The sequence below is a fragment of the Coregonus lavaretus genome (genome assembly GCF_964263955.1).
Source record: "Coregonus lavaretus genome assembly, contig: HAP1_SCAFFOLD_892, whole genome shotgun sequence".
Lineage (NCBI taxonomy): Eukaryota > Metazoa > Chordata > Actinopteri > Salmoniformes > Salmonidae > Coregonus > Coregonus lavaretus.
In genome coordinates, this window is record NW_028164013.1 from 85,001 (window position 1) to 107,039 (window position 22,039).

The 22,039-nt window shown below is 39.5% G+C and overlaps 1 protein-coding gene across 2 annotated transcripts in view; it reads right to left on the minus strand.

Moving 5' to 3' along the window:
- Positions 1 to 20,410, minus strand: part of LOC311117572 (protein kinase C beta type-like) — a 97,724-nt gene extending 77,314 nt beyond the window's left edge. Inside the window, exons 1-2 of one of the 2 annotated variants that reach the window (XM_084192505.1) lie at positions 19,762 to 20,396; positions 19,172 to 19,203 (exon numbers count right to left, since the gene is read on the minus strand). In XM_084192505.1, coding sequence (XP_084048631.1) covers positions 19,172 to 19,203; positions 19,762 to 19,961 — 232 coding nt within the window. In that variant the 5' untranslated portion in view covers positions 19,962 to 20,396. Of the gene's footprint in view, positions 1 to 19,171; positions 19,204 to 19,761 lie in introns of both variants that reach the window. The other variant, XM_084192504.1, reaches the window with a different exon arrangement.
- Between the last annotated feature and the right edge of the window lie 1,629 nt (positions 20,411 to 22,039).

Sequence of the window (22,039 nt, forward strand, 5' to 3'; positions counted from 1 at the left end):
TATCATCTACTCTCTGTTGTATGTTCTGGCTAGACACTGGTATCATCTACTCTCTGTTGTATGTTCTGGACCGACACTGGTACCATCTACTCTCTGTTGTATGTTCTGGATCGACACTGGTACCATCTACTCTCTGTTGTATGTTCTGGCTAGACACTGGTACCATCTACTCTCTGTTGTATGTTCTGGATCGACACTGGTATCATCTACTCTCTGTTGTATGTTCTGGATCGACACTGGTATCATCTACTCTCTGTTGTATGTTCTGGACCGACACTGGTATCATCTACTCTCTGTTGTATGTTCTGGATCGACACTGGTACCATCTACTCTCTGTTGTATGTTCTGGATCGACACTGGTATCATCTACTCTCTGTTGTATGTTCTGGCTAGACACTGGTACCATCTACTCTCTGTTGTATGTTCTGGCTAGACACTGGTACCATCTACTCTCTGTTGTATGTTCTGGCTAGACACTGGTACCATCTACTCTCTGTTGTATGTTCTGGATCGACACTGGTATCATCTACTCTCTGTTGTATGTTCTGGATCGACACTGGTACCATCTACTCTCTGTTGTATGTTCTGGATCGACACTGGTACCATCTACTCTCTGTTGTATGTTCTGGACCGACACTGGTATCATCTACTCTCTGTTGTATGTTCTGGCTAGACACTGGTACCATCTACTCTCTGTTGTATGTTCTGGATCGACACTGGTACCATCTACTCTCTGTTGTATGTTCTGGACCGACACTGGTATCATCTACTCTCTGTTGTATGTTCTGGACCCACACTGGTATCATCTACTCTCTGTTGTATGTTCTGGCTAGACACTGGTATCATCTACTCTCTGTTGTATGTTCTGGCTAGACACTGGTACCATCTACTCTCTGTTGTATGTTCTGGTAGACACTGGTACCATCTACTCTCTGTTGTATGTTCTGGATCGACACTGGTACCATCTACTCTCTGTTGTATGTTCTGGCTAGACACTGGTACCATCTACTCTCTGTTGTATGTTCTGGATCGACACTGGTATCATCTACTCTCTGTTGTATGTTCTGGATCGACACTGGTATCATCTACTCTCTGTTGTATGTTCTGGTAGACACTGGTATCATCTACTCTCTGTTGTATGTTCTGGTAGACACTGGTACCATCTACTCTCTGTTGTATGTTCTGGCTAGACACTGGTATCATCTACTCTCTGTTGTATGTTCTGGCTAGACACTGGTATCATCTACTCTCTGTTGTATGTTCTGGCTAGACACTGGTATCATCTACTCTCTGTTGTATGTTCTGGCTAGACACTGGTACCATCTACTCTCTGTTGTATGTTCTGGCTAGACACTGGTACCATCTACTCTCTGTTGTATGTTCTGGATCGACACTGGTACCATCTACTCTCTGTTGTATGTTCTGGCTAGACACTGGTATCATCTACTCTCTGTTGTATGTTCTGGCTAGACACTGGTATCATCTACTCTCTGTTGTATGTTCTGGCTAGACACTGGTATCATCTACTCTCTGTTGTATGTTCTGGATCGACACTGGTACCATCTACTCTCTGTTGTATGTTCTGGATCGACACTGGTATCATCTACTCTCTGTTGTATGTTCTGGCTAGACACTGGTACCATCTACTCTCTGTTGTATGTTCTGGTAGACACTGGTATCATCTACTCTCTGTTGTATGTTCTGGCTAGACAATGGTATCATCTACTCTCTGTTGTATGTTCTGGTAGACACTGGTACCATCTACTCTCTGTTGTATGTTCTGGCTAGACACTGGTATCATCTACTCTATGTTGTATGTTCTGGCTAGACACTGGTACCATCTACTCTCTGTTGTATGTTCTGGATCGACACTGGTACCATCTACTCTCTGTTGTATGTTCTGGACCGACACTGGTATCATCTACTCTCTGTTGTATGTTCTGGATCGACACTGGTATCATCTACTCTCTGTTGTATGTTCTGGCTAGACACTGGTATCATCTACTCTCTGTTGTATGTTCTGGATCGACACTGGTATCATCTACTCTCTGTTGTATGTTCTGGATCGACACTGGTATCATCTACTCTCTGTTGTATGTTCTGGATCGACACTGGTACCATCTACTCTCTGTTGTATGTTCTGGATCGACACTGGTATCATCTACTCTCTGTTGTATGTTCTGGATCGACACTGGTACCATCTACTCTCTGTTGTATGTTCTGGCTAGACACTGGTATCATCTACTCTCTGTTGTATGTTCTGGCTAGACACTGGTACCATCTACTCTCTGTTGTATGTTCTGGCTAGACACTGGTACCATCTACTCTCTGTTGTATGTTCTGGCTAGACACTGGTACCATCTACTCTCTGTTGTATGTTCTGGCTAGACACTGGTATCATCTACTCTCTGTTGTATGTTCTGGATCGACACTGGTATCATCTACTCTCTGTTGTATGTTCTGGATCGACACTGGTACCATCTACTCTCTGTTGTATGTTCTGGATCGACACTGGTATCATCTACTCTCTGTTGTATGTTCTGGCTAGACACTGGTATCATCTACTCTCTGTTGTATGTTCTGGCTAGACACTGGTACCATCTACTCTCTGTTGTATGTTCTGGCTAGACACTGGTATCATCTACTCTCTGTTGTATGTTCTGGTAGACACTGGTATCATCTACTCTCTGTTGTATGTTCTGGTAGACACTGGTATCATCTACTCTCTGTTGTATGTTCTGGATCGACACTGGTATCATCTACTCTCTGTTGTATGTTCTGGATCGACACTGGTATCATCTACTCTCTGTTGTATGTTCTGGATCGACACTGGTATCATCTACTCTCTGTTGTATGTTCTGGATCGACACTGGTATCATCTACTCTCTGTTGTATGTTCTGGATCGACACTGGTATCATGACTACTGCTTCATACCACATAGTACTGTTTTAGCCTTTATACAGTCTGTCCCTGAGACACCACGACTGATGATGCCAATCCTAGAAATCAGGGATGGGCAACTGCCGTTTTTAAAGGCCCTCGGATCAATCCCCCCCATGTTATCATGGCCAAATTACCGGCCGGGGGGCCCCCATTGATTTTGTTAGTCACGCTCACTCAGATATCATATCAAAAACGGCAAACATTTTGCTCCACCCCATGGCAAAATTTTTTGTAGAATTGCACAAAATGAACAGACCAGCGAGCAACTAAAGATGAGTGGCCCCACCATCATCTAACCATCCCTGCTATAAATAATCACTGGGATCAATCACAGCGCGGCGCGACGCATCACAGCCGGACACACACCCGCTGGCCTCGCTCCTCCCCCCCGGTAGCCTACTCCTCCCGGTGACAACGGAACGGCGTTAACCAAATGAGAGACGTTTATTCTGCTGGGACGGATCAGACCAGAAGACAGAGCAGACATCGGGTCTAAACGTTAACCATCAACAAATCGTCATAGCAACGTGGGGAATATTTCTAGACATTACATTTGGCTACTGTATTCTAATGATGTGGTGTATAGTAACCTACTACAGTATATAGGCTAGGCTGCTATAGTAACCTACTACAATATGTAGGCTAGGCTGCTATAGTAACCTACTACAGTATATAGGCTAGGCTGCTATAGTAACCTACTACAGTATATAGGCTAGGCTGCTATAGTAACCTACTACAGTATATAGGCTAGGCTGCTATAGTAACCTACTACAATATATAGGCTAGGCTGCTATAGTAACCTACTACAATAAATAGGCTAGGCTGCTATAGCAACCTACTACAATATTTAGGCTAGGCTGCTATAGTAACCTACTACAATATATAGGCTAGGCTGCTATAGTAACCTACTACAATATATAGGCTAGGCTGCTATAGTAACCTACTACAATATATAGGCTAGGCTGCTATAGTAACCTACTACAATATATAGGCTAGGCTGCTATAGTAACCTACTACAATATATAGGCTAGGCTGCTATAGTAACCTACTACAGTATATAGGCTAGGCTGCTATAGTAACCTACTACAGTATATAGGCTAGGCTGCTATAGTAACCTACTACAGTATATAGGCTAGGCTGCTATAGTAACCTACTACAGTATATAGGCTAGGCTGCTATAGTAACCTACTACAATATATAGGCTAGGCTGCTATAGTAACCTACTACAGTATATAGGCTAGGCTGCTATAGTAACCTACTACAATATATAGGCTAGGCTGCTATAGTAACCTACTACAATATATAGGCTAGGCTGCTATAGTAACCTACTACAATATATAGGCTGCTATAGTAACCTACTACAGTATATAGGCTAGGCTGCTATAGTAACCTACTACAATATATAGGCTAGGCTGCTATAGTAACCTACTACAATATATAGGCTAGGCTGCTATAGTAACCTACTACAATATATAGGCTAGGCTGCTATAGTAACCTACTACAATATATAGGCTAGGCTGCTATAGTAACCTACTACAATATATAGGCTAGGCTGCTATAGTAACCTACTACAATATATAGGCTAGGCTGCTATAGTAACCTACTACAGTATATAGGCTAGGCTGCTATAGTAACCTACTACAGTATATAGGCTAGGCTGCTATAGTAACCTACTACAATATATAGGCTGCTATAGTAACCTACTACAATATATAGGCTAGGCTGCTATAGTAACCTACTACAATATATAGGCTAGGCTGCTATAGTAACCTACTACATTATATAGGCTAGGCTGCTATAGTAACCTACTACAATATATAGGCTAGGCTGCTATAGTAACCTACTACAATATATAGGCTAGGCTGCTATAGTAACCTACTACAATATATAGGCTAGGCTGCTATAGTAACCTACTACAATATATAGGCTAGGCTGCTATAGTAACCTACTACAATATATAGGCTAGGCTGCTATAGTAACCTACTACAATATTTAGGCTAGGCTGCTATAGTAACCTACTACAATATATAGGCTAGGCTGCTATAGTAACCTACTACAGTATATAGGCTAGGCTGCTATAGTAACCTACTACAATATATAGGCTGCTATAGTAACCTACTACAATATATAGGCTAGGCTGCTATAGTAACCTACTACAATATATAGGCTAGGCTGCTATAGTAACCTACTACAATATATAGGCTGCTATAGTAACCTACTACAGTATATAGGCTAGGCTGCTATAGTAACCTACTACAATATATAGGCTAGGCTGCTATAGTAACCTACTACAATATATAGGCTAGGCTGCTATAGTAACCTACTACAATATATAGGCTAGGCTGCTATAGTAACCTACTACAATATATAGGCTAGGCTGCTATAGTAACCTACTACAATATATAGGCTAGGCTGCTATAGTAACCTACTACAGTATATAGGCTAGGCTGCTATAGTAACCTACTACAGTATATAGGCTAGGCTGCTATAGTAACCTACTACAATATATAGGCTGCTATAGTAACCTACTACAATATATAGGCTAGGCTGCTATAGTAACCTACTACAGTATATAGGCTAGGCTGCTATAGTAACCTACTACAATATATAGGCTAGGCTGCTATAGTAACCTACTACAATATATAGGCTAGGCTGCTATAGTAACCTACTACAATATATAGGCTAGGCTGCTATAGTAACCTACTACAGTATATAGGCTAGGCTGCTATAGTAACCTACTACAATATATAGGCTAGGCTGCTATAGTAACCTACTACAATATATAGGCTAGGCTGCTATAGTAACCTACTACAATATATAGGCTGCTATAGTAACCTACTACAATATATAGGCTAGGCTGCTATAGTAACCTACTACAATATATAGGCTAGGCTGCTATAGTAACCTACTACAATATATAGGCTGCTATAGTAACCTACTACAATATATAGGCTAGGCTGCTATAGTAACCTACTACAATATATAGGCTAGGCTGCTATAGTAACCTACTACAATATATAGGCTAGGCTGCTATAGTAACCTACTACAATATATAGGCTAGGCTGCTATAGTAACCTACTACAATATATAGGCTAGGCTGCTATAGTAACCTACTACAGTATATAGGCTAGGCTGCTATAGTAACCTACTACAGTATATAGGCTAGGCTGCTATAGTAACCTACTACAATATATAGGCTAGGCTGCTATAGTAACCTACTACAGTATATAGGCTAGGCTGCTATAGTAACCTACTACAGTATATAGGCTAGGCTGCTATAGTAACCTACTACTGTATATAGGCTAGGCTGCTATAGTAACCTACTACAGTATATAGGCTGCTATAGTAACCTACTACAATATATAGGCTAGGCTGGCTGCTATAGTAACCTATCCTACAAATATTAGGCTGCTATAGTAACCTACTACAGTATATAGGCTAGGCTGCTATAGTAACCTACTAAAATATATAGGCTAGGCTGCTATAGTAACCTACTACAATATATAGGCTAGGCTGCTATAGTAACCTACTACAATATATAGGCTAGGCTGCTATAGTAACCTACTACAATATATAGGCTAGGCTGCTATAGTAACCTACTACAATATATAGGCTAGGCTGCTATAGTAACCTACTACAATATATAGGCTAGGCTGCTATAGTAACCTACTACAATATATAGGCTAGGCTGCTATAGTAACCTACTACAGTATATAGGCTAGGCTGCTATAGTAACCTACTACAATATATAGGCTAGCTGCTATAGTAACCTACTACAATATATAGGCTAGGCTGCTATAGTAACCTACTACAATATATAGGCTAGGCTGCTATAGTAACCTACTACAATATATAGGCTAGGCTGCTATAGTAACCTACTACAATATATAGGCTAGGCTGCTATAGTAACCTACTACAATATATAGGCTAGGCTGCTATAGTAACCTACTACAATATATAGGCTAGGCTGCTATAGTAACCTACTACAATATATAGGCTAGGCTGCTATAGTAACCTACTACAATATATAGGCTAGGCTGCTATAGTAACCTACTACAATATATAGGCTAGGCTGCTATAGTAACCTACTACAATATATAGGCTAGGCTGCTATAGTAACCTACTACAATATATAGGCTAGGCTGCTATAGTAACCTACTACAATATATAGGCTAGGCTGCTATAGTAACCTACTACAGTATATAGGCTAGGCTGCTATAGTAACCTACTACAGTATATAGGCTAGGCTGCTATAGTAACCTACTACAGTATATAGGCTAGGCTGCTATAGTAACCTACTACAATATATAGGCTAGGCTGCTATAGTAACCTACTACAATATATAGGCTAGGCTGCTATAGTAACCTACTACAGTATATAGGCTAGGCTGCTATAGTAACCTACTACAATATATAGGCTAGGCTGCTATAGTAACCTACTACAATATATAGGCTAGGCTGCTATAGTAACCTACTACAATATATAGGCTAGGCTGCTATAGTAACCTACTACAATATATAGGCTAGGCTGCTATAGTAACCTACTACAATATATAGGCTAGGCTGCTATAGTAACCTACTACAATATATAGGCTAGGCTGCTATAGTAACCTACTACAATATATAGGCTAGGCTGCTATAGTAACCTACTACAGTATATAGGCTAGGCTGCTATAGTAACCTACTACAATATATAGGCTAGGCTGCTATAGTAACCTACTACAATATATAGGCTAGGCTGCTATAGTAACCTACTACAATATATAGGCTAGGCTGCTATAGTAACCTACTACAGTATATAGGCTAGGCTGCTATAGTAACCTACTACAATATATAGGCTAGGCTGCTATAGTAACCTACTACAATATATAGGCTAGGCTGCTATAGTAACCTACTACAATATATAGGCTAGGCTGCTATAGTAACCTACTACAGTATATAGGCTAGGCTGCTATAGTAACCTACTACAATATATAGGCTAGGCTGCTATAGTAACCTACTACAATATATAGGCTAGGCTGCTATAGTAACCTACTACAATATATAGGCTGCTATAGTAACCTACTACAATATATAGGCTAGGCTGCTATAGTAACCTACTACAATATATAGGCTAGGCTGCTATAGTAACCTACTACAATATATAGGCTGCTATAGTAACCTACTACAATATATAGGCTAGGCTGCTATAGTAACCTACTACAATATATAGGCTAGGCTGCTATAGTAACCTACTACAATATATAGGCTAGGCTGCTATAGTAACCTACTACAATATATAGGCTAGGCTGCTATAGTAACCTACTACAATATATAGGCTAGGCTGCTATAGTAACCTACTACAGTATATAGGCTAGGCTGCTATAGTAACCTACTACAGTATATAGGCTAGGCTGCTATAGTAACCTACTACAATATATAGGCTAGGCTGCTATAGTAACCTACTACAGTATATAGGCTAGGCTGCTATAGTAACCTACTACAGTATATAGGCTAGGCTGCTATAGTAACCTACTACTGTATATAGGCTAGGCTGCTATAGTAACCTACTACAGTATATAGGCTGCTATAGTAACCTACTACAATATATAGGCTAGGCTGCTATAGTAACCTACTACAATATATAGGCTGCTATAGTAACCTACTACAATATATAGGCTGCTATAGTAACCTACTACAGTATATAGGCTAGGCTGCTATAGTAACCTACTAAAATATATAGGCTAGGCTGCTATAGTAACCTACTACAATATATAGGCTAGGCTGCTATAGTAACCTACTACAATATATAGGCTAGGCTGCTATAGTAACCTACTACAATATATAGGCTAGGCTGCTATAGTAACCTACTACAATATATAGGCTAGGCTGCTATAGTAACCTACTACAATATATAGGCTAGGCTGCTATAGTAACCTACTACAATATATAGGCTAGGCTGCTATAGTAACCTACTACAGTATATAGGCTAGGCTGCTATAGTAACCTACTACAATATATAGGCTGCTATAGTAACCTACTACAATATATAGGCTGCTATAGTAACCTACTACAATATATAGGCTGCTATAGTAACCTACTACGATATATAGGCTAGGCTGCTATAGTAACCTACTACAATATATAGGCTAGGCTGCTATAGTAACCTACTACAATATATAGGCTAGGCTGCTATAGTAACCTACTACAATATATAGGCTAGGCTGCTATAGTAACCTACTACAGTATATAGGCTAGGCTGCTATAGTAACCTACTACAGTATATAGGCTAGGCTGCTATAGTAACCTACTACAGTATATAGGCTAGGCTGCTATAGTAACCTACTACAGTATATAGGCTAGGCTGCTATAGTAACCTACTACAATATATAGGCTAGGCTGCTATAGTAACCTACTACAGTATATAGGCTAGGCTGCTATAGTAACCTACTACAATATATAGGCTAGGCTGCTATAGTAACCTACTACAATATATAGGCTAGGCTGCTATAGTAACCTACTACAATATATAGGCTGCTATAGTAACCTACTACAGTATATAGGCTAGGCTGCTATAGTAACCTACTACAATATATAGGCTAGGCTGCTATAGTAACCTACTACAATATATAGGCTAGGCTGCTATAGTAACCTACTACAATATATAGGCTAGGCTGCTATAGTAACCTACTACAATATATAGGCTAGGCTGCTATAGTAACCTACTACAATATATAGGCTAGGCTGCTATAGTAACCTACTACAATATATAGGCTAGGCTGCTATAGTAACCTACTACAGTATATAGGCTAGGCTGCTATAGTAACCTACTACAGTATATAGGCTAGGCTGCTATAGTAACCTACTACAATATATAGGCTGCTATAGTAACCTACTACAATATATAGGCTAGGCTGCTATAGTAACCTACTACAATATATAGGCTAGGCTGCTATAGTAACCTACTACATTATATAGGCTAGGCTGCTATAGTAACCTACTACAATATATAGGCTAGGCTGCTATAGTAACCTACTACAATATATAGGCTAGGCTGCTATAGTAACCTACTACAATATATAGGCTAGGCTGCTATAGTAACCTACTACAATATATAGGCTAGGCTGCTATAGTAACCTACTACAATATATAGGCTAGGCTGCTATAGTAACCTACTACAATATTTAGGCTAGGCTGCTATAGTAACCTACTACAATATATAGGCTAGGCTGCTATAGTAACCTACTACAGTATATAGGCTAGGCTGCTATAGTAACCTACTACAATATATAGGCTGCTATAGTAACCTACTACAATATATAGGCTAGGCTGCTATAGTAACCTACTACAATATATAGGCTAGGCTGCTATAGTAACCTACTACAATATATAGGCTGCTATAGTAACCTACTACAGTATATAGGCTAGGCTGCTATAGTAACCTACTACAATATATAGGCTAGGCTGCTATAGTAACCTACTACAATATATAGGCTAGGCTGCTATAGTAACCTACTACAATATATAGGCTAGGCTGCTATAGTAACCTACTACAATATATAGGCTAGGCTGCTATAGTAACCTACTACAATATATAGGCTAGGCTGCTATAGTAACCTACTACAGTATATAGGCTAGGCTGCTATAGTAACCTACTACAGTATATAGGCTAGGCTGCTATAGTAACCTACTACAATATATAGGCTGCTATAGTAACCTACTACAATATATAGGCTAGGCTGCTATAGTAACCTACTACAGTATATAGGCTAGGCTGCTATAGTAACCTACTACAATATATAGGCTAGGCTGCTATAGTAACCTACTACAATATATAGGCTAGGCTGCTATAGTAACCTACTACAATATATAGGCTAGGCTGCTATAGTAACCTACTACAGTATATAGGCTAGGCTGCTATAGTAACCTACTACAATATATAGGCTAGGCTGCTATAGTAACCTACTACAATATATAGGCTAGGCTGCTATAGTAACCTACTACAATATATAGGCTGCTATAGTAACCTACTACAATATATAGGCTAGGCTGCTATAGTAACCTACTACAATATATAGGCTAGGCTGCTATAGTAACCTACTACAATATATAGGCTGCTATAGTAACCTACTACAATATATAGGCTAGGCTGCTATAGTAACCTACTACAATATATAGGCTAGGCTGCTATAGTAACCTACTACAATATATAGGCTAGGCTGCTATAGTAACCTACTACAATATATAGGCTAGGCTGCTATAGTAACCTACTACAATATATAGGCTAGGCTGCTATAGTAACCTACTACAGTATATAGGCTAGGCTGCTATAGTAACCTACTACAGTATATAGGCTAGGCTGCTATAGTAACCTACTACAATATATAGGCTAGGCTGCTATAGTAACCTACTACAGTATATAGGCTAGGCTGCTATAGTAACCTACTACAGTATATAGGCTAGGCTGCTATAGTAACCTACTACTGTATATAGGCTAGGCTGCTATAGTAACCTACTACAGTATATAGGCTGCTATAGTAACCTACTACAATATATAGGCTAGGCTGCTATAGTAACCTACTACAATATATAGGCTGCTATAGTAACCTACTACAATATATAGGCTGCTATAGTAACCTACTACAGTATATAGGCTAGGCTGCTATAGTAACCTACTAAAATATATAGGCTAGGCTGCTATAGTAACCTACTACAATATATAGGCTAGGCTGCTATAGTAACCTACTACAATATATAGGCTAGGCTGCTATAGTAACCTACTACAATATATAGGCTAGGCTGCTATAGTAACCTACTACAATATATAGGCTAGGCTGCTATAGTAACCTACTACAATATATAGGCTAGGCTGCTATAGTAACCTACTACAATATATAGGCTAGGCTGCTATAGTAACCTACTACAGTATATAGGCTAGGCTGCTATAGTAACCTACTACAATATATAGGCTGCTATAGTAACCTACTACAATATATAGGCTGCTATAGTAACCTACTACAATATATAGGCTGCTATAGTAACCTACTACGATATATAGGCTAGGCTGCTATAGTAACCTACTACAATATATAGGCTAGGCTGCTAGAGTAACCTACTACAATATATAGGCTAGGCTGCTATAGTAACCTACTACAATATATAGGCTAGGCTGCTATAGTAACCTACTACAATATATAGGCTAGGCTGCTATAGTAACCTACTACAATATATAGGCTAGGCTGCTATAGTAACCTACTACAATATATAGGCTAGGCTGCTATAGTAACCTACTACAGTATATAGGCTAGGCTGCTATAGTAACCTACTACAGTATATAGGCTAGGCTGCTATAGTAACCTACTACAATATATAGGCTGCTATAGTAACCTACTACAGTATATAGGCTAGGCTGCTATAGTAACCTACTACAGTATATAGGCTAGGCTGCTATAGTAACCTACTACAATATATAGGCTAGGCTGCTATAGTAACCTACTACAATATATAGGCTAGGCTGCTATAGTAACCTACTACAATATATAGGCTAGGCTGCTATAGTAACCTACTACAGTATATAGGCTAGGCTGCTATAGTAACCTACTACAATATATAGGGTAGGCTGCTATAGTAACCTACTACAATATATAGGCTAGGCTGCTATAGTAACCTACTACAATATATAGGCTAGGCTGCTATAGTAACCTACTACAATATATAGGCTAGGCAGCTATAGTAACCTACTACAATATATAGGCTAGGCTGCTATAGTAACCTACTACAATATATAGGCTAGGCTGCTATAGTAACCTACTACAATATATAGGCTAGGCTGCTATAGTAACCTACTACAGTATATAGGCTAGGCTGCTATAGTAACCTACTACAGTATATAGGCTAGGCTGCTATAGTAACCTACTACAATATATAGGCTGCTATAGTAACCTACTACAATATATAGGCTAGGCTGCTATAGTAACCTACTACAGTATATAGGCTAGGCTGCTATAGTAACCTACTACAATATATAGGCTAGGCTGCTATAGTAACCTACTACAATATATAGGCTAGGCTGCTATAGTAACCTACTACAATATATAGGCTAGGCTGCTATAGTAACCTACTACAGTATATAGGCTAGGCTGCTATAGTAACCTACTACAATATATAGGCTAGGCTGCTATAGTAACCTACTACAATATATAGGCTAGGCTGCTATAGTAACCTACTACAATATATAGGCTGCTATAGTAACCTACTACAATATATAGGCTAGGCTGCTATAGTAACCTACTACAATATATAGGCTAGGCTGCTATAGTAACCTACTACAATATATAGGCTGCTATAGTAACCTACTACAATATATAGGCTAGGCTGCTATAGTAACCTACTACAATATATAGGCTAGGCTGCTATAGTAACCTACTACAATATATAGGCTAGGCTGCTATAGTAACCTACTACAATATATAGGCTAGGCTGCTATAGTAACCTACTACAATATATAGGCTAGGCTGCTATAGTAACCTACTACAGTATATAGGCTAGGCTGCTATAGTAACCTACTACAGTATATAGGCTAGGCTGCTATAGTAACCTACTACAATATATAGGCTAGGCTGCTATAGTAACCTACTACAGTATATAGGCTAGGCTGCTATAGTAACCTACTACAGTATATAGGCTAGGCTGCTATAGTAACCTACTACTGTATATAGGCTAGGCTGCTATAGTAACCTACTACAGTATATAGGCTGCTATAGTAACCTACTACAATATATAGGCTAGGCTGCTATAGTAACCTACTACAATATATAGGCTGCTATAGTAACCTACTACAATATATAGGCTGCTATAGTAACCTACTACAGTATATAGGCTAGGCTGCTATAGTAACCTACTAAAATATATAGGCTAGGCTGCTATAGTAACCTACTACAATATATAGGCTAGGCTGCTATAGTAACCTACTACAATATATAGGCTAGGCTGCTATAGTAACCTACTACAATATATAGGCTAGGCTGCTATAGTAACCTACTACAATATATAGGCTAGGCTGCTATAGTAACCTACTACAATATATAGGCTAGGCTGCTATAGTAACCTACTACAATATATAGGCTAGGCTGCTATAGTAACCTACTACAGTATATAGGCTAGGCTGCTATAGTAACCTACTACAATATATAGGCTGCTATAGTAACCTACTACAATATATAGGCTGCTATAGTAACCTACTACAATATATAGGCTGCTATAGTAACCTACTACGATATATAGGCTAGGCTGCTATAGTAACCTACTACAATATATAGGCTAGGCTGCTATAGTAACCTACTACAATATATAGGCTAGGCTGCTATAGTAACCTACTACAGTATATAGGCTAGGCTGCTATAGTAACCTACTACAATATATAGGCTAGGCTGCTATAGTAACCTACTACAATATATAGGCTAGGCTGCTATAGTAACCTACTACAATATATAGGCTAGGCAGCTATAGTAACCTACTACAATATATAGGCTAGGCTGCTATAGTAACCTACTACAATATATAGGCTAGGCTGCTATAGTAACCTACTACAATATATAGGCTAGGCTGCTATAGTAACCTACTACAATATATAGGCTAGGCTGCTATAGTAACCTACTACAATATATAGGCTAGGCTGCTATAGTAACCTACTACAATATATAGGCTAGGCTGCTATAGTAACCTACTACAGTATATAGGCTAGGCTGCTATAGTAACCTACTACAGTATATAGGCTAGGCTGCTATAGTAACCTACTACAATATATAGGCTGCTATAGTAACCTACTACAGTATATAGGCTAGGCTGCTATAGTAACCTACTACAGTATATAGGCTAGGCTGCTATAGTAACCTACTACAATATATAGGCTAGGCTGCTATAGTAACCTACTACAATATATAGGCTAGGCTGCTATAGTAACCTACTACAATATATAGGCTAGGCTGCTATAGTAACCTACTACAGTATATAGGCTAGGCTGCTATAGTAACCTACTACAATATATAGGGTAGGCTGCTATAGTAACCTACTACAATATATAGGCTAGGCTGCTATAGTAACCTACTACAATATATAGGCTAGGCTGCTATAGTAACCTACTACAATATATAGGCTAGGCTGCTATAGTAACCTACTACAGTATATAGGCTAGGCTGCTATAGTAACCTACTACAATATTTAGGCTAGGCTGCTATAGTAACCTACTACAATATATAGGCTGCTATAGTAACCTACTACAGTATATAGGCTAGGCTGCTATAGTAACCTACTACAGTATATAGGCTAGGCTGCTATAGTAACCTACTACAATATATAGGCTAGGCTGCTATAGTAACCTACTACAATATATAGGCTAGGCTGCTATAGTAACCTACTACAATATATAGGCTAGGCTGCTATAGTAACCTACTACAGTATATAGGCTAGGCTGCTATAGTAACCTACTACAATATATAGGCTAGGCTGCTATAGTAACCTACTACAGTATATAGGCTAGGCTGCTATAGTAACCTACTACAATATATAGGCTAGGCTGCTATAGTAACCTACTACAATATATAGGCTAGGCTGCTATAGTAACCTACTACAATATATAGGCTAGGCTGCTATAGTAACCTACTACAATATATAGGCTAGGCTGCTATAGTAACCTACTACAATATATAGGCTAGGCTGCTATAGTAACCTACTACAATATATAGGCTAGGCTGCTATAGTAACCTACTACATTATATAGGCTAGGCTGCTATAGTAACCTACTACAATATATAGGCTAGGCTGCTATAGTAACCTACTACAATATATAGGCTAGGCTGCTATAGTAACCTACTACAATATATAGGCTAGGCTGCTATAGTAACCTACTACAATATATAGGCTAGGCTGCTATAGTAACCTACTACAGTATATAGGCTAGGCTGCTATAGTAACCTACTACAATATATAGGCTAGGCTGCTATAGTAACCTACTACAATATATAGGCTAGGCTGCTATAGTAACCTACTACAATATGTAGGCTAGGCTGCTATAGTAACCTACTTCAATATATAGGCTAGGCTGCTATAGTAACCTACTACAGTATATAGGCTAGGCTGCTATAGTAACCTACTACAATATATAGGCTAGGCTGCTATAGTAACCTACTACAATATATAGGCTAGGCTGCTATAGTAACCTACTACAATATATAGGCTAGGCTGCTATAGTAACCTACTACAATATATAGGCTAGGCTGCTATAGTAACCTACTACAATATATAGGCTAGGCTGCTATAGTAACCTACTACAATATTTAGGCTAGGCTGCTATAGTAACCTACTACAATATATAGGCTAGGCTGCTATAGTAACCTACTACAGTATATAGGCTAGGCTGCTATAGTAACCTACTACAGTATATAGGCTAGGCTGCTATAGTAACCTACTACAATATATAGGCTAGGCTGCTATAGTAACCTACTACAGTATATAGGCTAGGCTGCTATAGTAACCTACTACAGTATATAGGCTGCTATAGTAACCTACTACAATATATAGGCTAGGCTGCTATAGTAACCTACTACAATATATAGGCTAGGCTGCTATAGTAACCTACTACAATATATAGGCTGCTATAGTAACCTACTACAGTATATAGGCTAGGCTGCTATAGTAACCTACTAAAATATATAGGCTAGGCTGCTATAGTAACCTACTAAAATATATAGGCTAGGCTGCTATAGTAACCTACTACAATATATAGGCTAGGCTGCTATAGTAACCTACTACAATATATAGGCTAGGCTGCTATAGTAACCTACTACAATATATAGGCTAGGCTGCTATAGTAACCTACTACAATATATAGGCTAGGCTGCTATAGTAACCTACTACAATATATAGGCTAGGCTGCTATAGTAACCTACTACAGTATATAGGCTAGGCTGCTATAGTAACCTACTACAATATATAGGCTGCTATAGTAACCTACTACAATATATAGGCTAGGCTGCTATAGTAACCTACTACAATATATAGGCTAGGCTGCTATAGTAACCTACTACAATATATAGGCTAGGCTGCTATAGTAACCTACTACAGTATATAGGCTAGGCTGCTATAGTAACCTTCTACAATATATAGGCTAGGCTGCTATAGTAACCTACTACAATATATAGGCTAGGCTGCTATAGTAACCTACTACAATATATAGGCTAGGCTGCTATAGTAACCTACTACAATATATAGGCTAGGCTGCTATAGTAACCTACTACAATATATAGGCTAGGCTGCTATAGTAACCTACTACAATATATAGGCTAGGCTGCTATAGTAACCTACTACAATATATAGGCTAGGCTGCTATAGTAACCTACTACAATATATAGGCTAGGCTGCTATAGTAACCTACTACAATATATAGGCTAGGCTGCTATAGTAACCTACTACAGTATATAGGCTAGGCTGCTATAGTAACCTACTACAGTATATAGGCTAGGCTGCTATAGTAACCTACTACAATATATAGGCTGCTATAGTAACCTACTACAATATATAGGCTGCTATAGTAACCTACTACAATATATAGGCTAGGCTGCTATAGTAACCTACTACAATATATAGGCTAGGCTGCTATAGTAACCTACTACAATATATAGGCTAGGCTGCTATAGTAACCTACTACAGTATATAGGCTAGGCTGCTATAGTAACCTACTACAATATATAGGCTAGGCTGCTATAGTAACCTACTACAATATATAGGCTAGGCTGCTATAGTAACCTACTACAATATATAGGCTAGGCTGCTATAGTAACCTACTACAATATATAGGCTAGGCTGCTATAGTAACCTACTACAATATATAGGCTAGGCTGCTATAGTAACCTACTACAATATATAGGCTAGGCTGCTATAGTAACCTACTACAATATATAGGCTAGGCTGCTATAGTAACCTACTACAATATATAGGCTAGGCTGCTATAGTAACCTACTACAATATATAGGCTAGGCTGCTATAGTAACCTACTACAGTATATAGGCTAGGCTGCTATAGTAACCTACTACAGTATATAGGCTAGGCTGCTATAGTAACCTTCTACAATATATAGGCTGCTATAGTAACCTACTACAATATATAGGCTAGGCTGCTATAGTAACCTACTACAATATATAGGCTAGGCTGCTATAGTAACCTACTACAGTATATAGGCTAGGCTGCTATAGTAACCTACTACAATATATAGGCTAGGCTGCTATAGTAACCTACTACAATATATAGGCTAGGCTGCTATAGTAACCTACTACAATATATAGGCTAGGCTGCTATAGTAACCTACTACAGTATATAGGCTAGGCTGCTATAGTAACCTACTACTATATATAGGCTAGGCTGCTATAGTAACCTACTACAATATATAGGCTAGGCTGCTATAGTAACCTACTACAATATATAGGCTAGGCTGCTATAGTAACCTACTACAATATATAGGCTAGGCTGCTATAGTAACCTACTACAGTATATAGGCTAGGCTGCTATAGTAACCTACTACAATATATAGGCTAGGCTGCTATAGTAACCTACTACAATATATAGGCTAGGCTGCTATAGTAACCTACTACAATATATAGGCTGCTATAGTAACCTACTACAGTATATAGGCTAGGCTGCTATAGTAACCTACTACAGTATATAGGCTAGGCTGCTATAGTAACCTACTACAGTATATAGGCTAGGCTGCTATAGTAACCTACTACAATATATAGGCTAGGCTGCTATAGTAACCTACTACAGTATATAGGCTAGACTGCTATAGTAACCTACTACAATATATATAGGCTAGGCTGCTATAGTAACCTACTACAATATATAGGCTAGGCTGCTATAGTAACCTACTACAGTATATAGGCTAGGCTGCTATAGTAACCTACTACAATATATATAGGCTAGGCTGCTATAGTAACCTACTACAGTATATAGGCTAGGCTGCTATAGTAACCTACTACAGTATATAGGCTAGGCTGCTATAGTAACCTACTACAGTATATAGGCTAGGCTGCTATAGTAACCTACTACAGTATATAGGCTAGGCTGCTATAGTAACCTACTACAGTATATAGGCTAGGCTGCTATAGTAACCTACTACAGTATATAGGCTAGGCTGCTATAGTAACCTACTACAGTATATAGGCTAGGCTGCTATAGTAGGCCGATAGGTATGTCTTACCTTGACACTGGAAACCTTGCTTCCCGAAACCCCTGGGAAGAGAAATGGAATATGGATTTTTATTATTGACTTTCTCTAATCTGATTATGGAATATACTCACTAGAACACACGTCTTTCTAACGTTGAAATTGTGGTTGTGAATGGTGTCATACAGATACCGACACAGAGGCCTGGGCTGGCGTACACACAGACACAGACAGACACACACACACACACACACACACACACACACACACAGACACACACACAGACACACACACAGACACACACACACAGACACCTGGAGTCAGTGTTTGATGCGGTAGAATGATCGATAGACTGACTATCTGTCTCTGGTGGGTCTGACCACACATAGGACACCACAATGTCGGATGAATGGTTATACAACCGTGTTCAATTCAGTGTGTAGGCCGTGTGTAAAGGCTGTGGGTTATATTTCTGTTTGCAATTCATGCAGTGTCTCCGTCTCTCTCTGCCTGGCTAAAGTCATTCAGCAGCAAGTGAATCACCTGTACCCTGTACCCTGTACCCTGCGCGTGCGACACACACACACACACACACACACACACACACACACACACACACTAACCAGATGAAGTCCGTGCAGTGGCTGCAGAACGTGGGCTGCTTGAAGAAGCGCGCAATGAACTTGTGGTCCTTGACCTCGTGCACGTTCTTCTGTCGCAGGGCTCCTTGGCGGGCAAAGCCCCTCGCGGCCCCACTCTCCCGCCGCTCGGATCCCCCGGTGCTCGAGCTCTCTCCGTCGCTGCCCTGCTCGCGGTCAGCCATCTTAACGCGGAAGTGAGGGGGAATGAGAGAGTTGTGTATTTTCACAGCTTCAGCAGGTGCCTCCCTCCCCTCTTCCTCTTCTCTCGGTGTGTCCCCCCCCCCGGTGCTCGCTCGGTGTGTGTGTGTCCTGACTCCTGCCAAGCCTCGCACTGCTGGGTCCCCGACTCCCCGTGGCTCTGCTTCCCTGTTCGCTCGGATCTCCCACAGCCCCCTGAGACGGAGCAGCGCTGCTGCAGCTGTGGCGACGTGCTGCTGGTGTGTGAGCGAAGCGCCTCGTGCAGTGTGGACGTTGTTTGCAGGAAGAGTGTTGCGCTGGAACGGTGAGATAAAGGCGGTGAAACCCCTCCCCCTTCTCTGTACTCGGAATGCCACCGTCCACGGCGTGAGTGTGTAGGAAGAGAGAGAGGGACTGTTTTTGTCGCTAACATGAGGGTGAACAGCAGGCTATGGGTGTAGCCTAGGTCATGAGAGAGGGAGACAGAGAGACAGAGAGAAGGGGTGTGTTACTGAATGTGTGTGAATGTAGGTCTAAAACATTCCCAGACAGAGAGATGTAAACACTTGTTGAAGATCATCTGACCACCTACTCAGCCAGTGAGAGAGAGAAAGAGGTGGGCGGAACTCTAGAATGGAGAGAATAATGGAATAGAACGGTGGAATAGATAGAACACCAGAATATAGAACAGTGGAATAGATAGAACACCAGAATATAGAACAGTGGAATAGATAGAACACCAGAATATAGAACGGTGGAATAGATAGAACACCAGAATATAGAACAGTGGAATAGATAGAACACCAGAATATAGAACAGTGGAATAGATAGAACACCAGAATATAGAACAGTGGAATAGATAGAACACCAGAATATAGAACAGTGGAATAGATAGAACACCAGAATATAGAACAGTGGAATAGATAGAACACCAGAATATAGAACGGTGGAATAGATAGAACACCAGAATATAGAACAGTGGAATAGATAGAACACCAGAATATAGAACAGTGGAATAGATAGAACACCAGAATATAGAACAGTGGAATAGATAGAACACCAGAATATAGAACAGTGGAATAGATAGAACACCAGAATATAGAACAGTGGAATAGATAGAACACCAGAATATAGAACAGTGGAATAGATAGAACACCAGAATATAGAACGGTGGAATAGATAGAACACCAGAATATAGAACAGTGGAATAGATAGAACACCAGAATATAGAACAGTGGAATAGATAGAACACCAGAATATAGAACAGTGGAATAGATAGAACACCAGAATATGGAACTGTGGAATAGATAGAACACCAGAATATAGAACAGTGGAATAGATAGAACACCAGAATATAGAACAGTGGAATAGATAGAACACCAGAATATAGAACAGTGGAATAGATAGAACACCAGAATATAGAACAGTGGAATAGATAGAACACCAGAATATAGAACAGTGGAATAGATAGAACACCAGAATATAGAACGGTGGAATAGATAGAACACCAGAATATAGAACAGTGGAATAGATAGAACACCAGAATATAGAACAGTGGAATAGATAGAACACCAGAATATAGAACAGTGGAATAGATAGAACACCAGAATATAGAACGGTGGAATAGATAGAACACCAGAATATAGAACAGTGGAATAGATAGAACACCAGAATATAGAACAGTGGAATAGATAGAACACCAGAATATGGAACAGTGGAATAGATAGAACACCAGAATATAGAACTGTGGAATAGATAGAACACCAGAATATAGAACAGTGGAATAGATAGAACACCAGAATATGGAACTGTGGAATAGATAGAACACCAGAATATAGAACAGTGGAATAGATAGAACACCAGAATATAGAACAGTGGAATAGATAGAACACCAGAATATAGAACAGTGGAATAGATAGAACACCAGAATATAGAACAGTGGAATAGATAGAACACCAGAATATGGAACAGTGGAATAGATAGAACACCAGAATATAGAACAGTGGAATAGATAGAACACCAGAATATAGAACAGTGGAATAGATAGAACACCAGAATATAGAACAGTGGAATAGATAGAACA